At 56.7% G+C, this 2,124-nt stretch overlaps 1 protein-coding gene across 1 annotated transcript in view; it reads left to right on the forward strand.

Moving 5' to 3' along the window:
* Positions 1–2,124, forward strand: part of EMH_0049220 (uncharacterized protein) — a gene marked incomplete at both ends in the record, with an annotated part of 3,434 nt that overhangs the window by 987 nt on the left and 323 nt on the right. The window contains 4 exons of the mRNA XM_013496504.1: positions 71–343; positions 511–851; positions 1,284–1,442; positions 1,596–2,122. Coding sequence (XP_013351958.1) covers positions 71–343; positions 511–851; positions 1,284–1,442; positions 1,596–2,122 — 1,300 coding nt within the window. The remainder of the gene's footprint in view (positions 1–70; positions 344–510; positions 852–1,283; positions 1,443–1,595; positions 2,123–2,124) is intronic.

Raw genomic sequence — 2,124 nt, forward strand, 5'->3', positions numbered from 1 at the left:
ACAGAAGCTGCTGCTGCTGCTGCTGCTGCTGCTGCTGTTTGCACCAACGATTATCTTTATATCATCGTAGAGGAGCAGCAGCAGCAGCAGCACGAGCAGCAGCAACATTCAGCAGCAGCAGCAGCAGCAGGTGCTGCTGAGGTAGCACAGACTGACACGCAGAACAGCAGCGCGGAAACAGAGGCCGAGGGATCAGCAGCAGCAGCAGCAACAGCTGCAACAACAACAGCAGCAGCAACAGCAGCAGCAGCAGCAGCAGCAGGCCGGGTACTGCGGCTATCTCTCGCTTCTTTAGCAGAGTCTGTTGCTCTTTGCTGCGCCCGCTCTGCTGCAGCTTTCCCAGGTGCAGCAGCAGCTGGTCCTGCTGCAGCAGCAGCTGGTACGGCTGCAGCAGCAGCAGCAGCCGTTGCTGCTGCTGCTGCTGCTGTTGCGCTTGAAGAGGACGTCGACGACCCAACGGCGGAAACAGCGCAGGNGTTGCTGCTGCTGCTGCTGCTGTTGCGCTTGAAGAGGACGTCGACGACCCAACGGCGGAAACAGCGCAGGAGCAGCAGCAGCAGCAGCAGCTGCAACTCCAGAAGCAGCAGCAGCAGCAGCAGCAGATCCTGCTGCAGATGCTGCAGCAGCAAACACGGCAGCTCGGGCTGCAGCAGATATGTGCGAATGTTGCTGCTGCCGATGTATCGTATACTGGGGAGCTGCAGCAGGTGCAGCTGCAGCAGCAAGTGCAGCAGCTGCAGCAGCAAGTGCAGCAGCTGCAGCGGGAATTAGAAGAGTTAAGGAATGAAAGAACTTTGCTGCGGCAGCAGCTGCAGCAGCGTGAAGGTATTCTCTCCGCCTTATCTATAAAGGTAAGTTTTTTTGTTTTTTTTTTTGTTTTTTTTTTGTTTTTTTTGTTTGTTTTGTTTGTTTGTTTTGTTTGTGTATGCCTCTGTCTGCTTGCTTTTTGTCTCTTCTTTCTTCTTTTTTTTTTTTTTCTCTGTGCTTCTGTCTATCCCGGCGTCACAGGCAGTTGAGTCTTTGTGCTGCATTTGCTGCTGCTGCTTCTGCTGTTGCTGCTGCTGCTGCTGCTGCTGTTGCTGTTGCTGCTACTTGGCGTAGCAAGGTTCCGGGGTCTGCGGCGGTGTATCCGATTGCCTTTCGGCATCCGTTGCTCTGCTGCAGCTGCAGCTGCTGCTGCTGTTGCTGCTGCTGCTGTTGCTGCTGCTGCTTCACGTGGCAGCTGTCTTTGTTCTTTATTGAATACCTTATTATGGAGTTTTGCTGCTGCTGCTGCACTGCAGGCCACTGCTGTGCTGCAGCAGCTACGAGAGGAGCGCAGCGCGAGGGAGCTGCAGCAGCAGCAACACGAGCAGCAGCAACAGCTGCTGCTGCAGCAACTCCGGGCCAGAGACGCAATGGTGCAGCAGCAGAAAGAGAAAGTGGAGACATTTGCTGCAACAGTAAGGGCTGCATGCGTTTATGCCTGCTTGCTGCTGCTGCTGCTGCTGCTGCTGCTGCTGCTGCTTGCAACTGTTGCTGCTGCTGCTGCTGCTGCTGCTGCTGTCGTGTTGTTACTGTTGTCTGGTGCTGCTGCTGCTGTCTTGCTGCTGCAGGCGCAGCAAGTGCGGCAGTGTTTGCTGCTGCTGCTGCGGCAGAAAGAAGCACACAGCGCCCACGCAGGCAGCAACGAAGTGGATGGGAGAGGCAGAGGCTGCAGCGAGGAGCAGCAGCAGCAGCAGCTGCAGCAGCAGCTGCAGCAACATTTGCAGCTGCAGCAGCAGCAGCGCCAGCAGCAACCGCAGCCTATAGACCTTCTGCATCAGCACACGACGGACCTTCACCAGCAGCAGCAGCAGCAGCAGCACCAACCACAACAGAAGCTGCAGCAGCAGCAGTTGAAACAGCAGCATCATCTGCTGCAGCAACAGCAACTGCAGCAACAGCAGCTGCAGCAACAGCAACTGCAGCAGCAACAGCTACAGCAACAGCAGCTGCAGCCGCAGCAGCAGCAAGCAGAGCATGCATCTCAGCAGCAGGCGCGCTCAAGTGTATGGGCAGCTTTCCCCCCAGCAGCAGCAGCAGCAACAGCAGCAACAACAGCAGCAGCTGCAGCAGCACCGACGGCATCGCAACCCGCTGGCA

Source organism: Eimeria mitis, genomic scaffold (genome assembly GCF_000499745.2).
Source record: "Eimeria mitis Houghton genomic scaffold, Emh_scaff2140, whole genome shotgun sequence".
NCBI classification, from domain to species: domain Eukaryota; phylum Apicomplexa; class Conoidasida; order Eucoccidiorida; family Eimeriidae; genus Eimeria; species Eimeria mitis.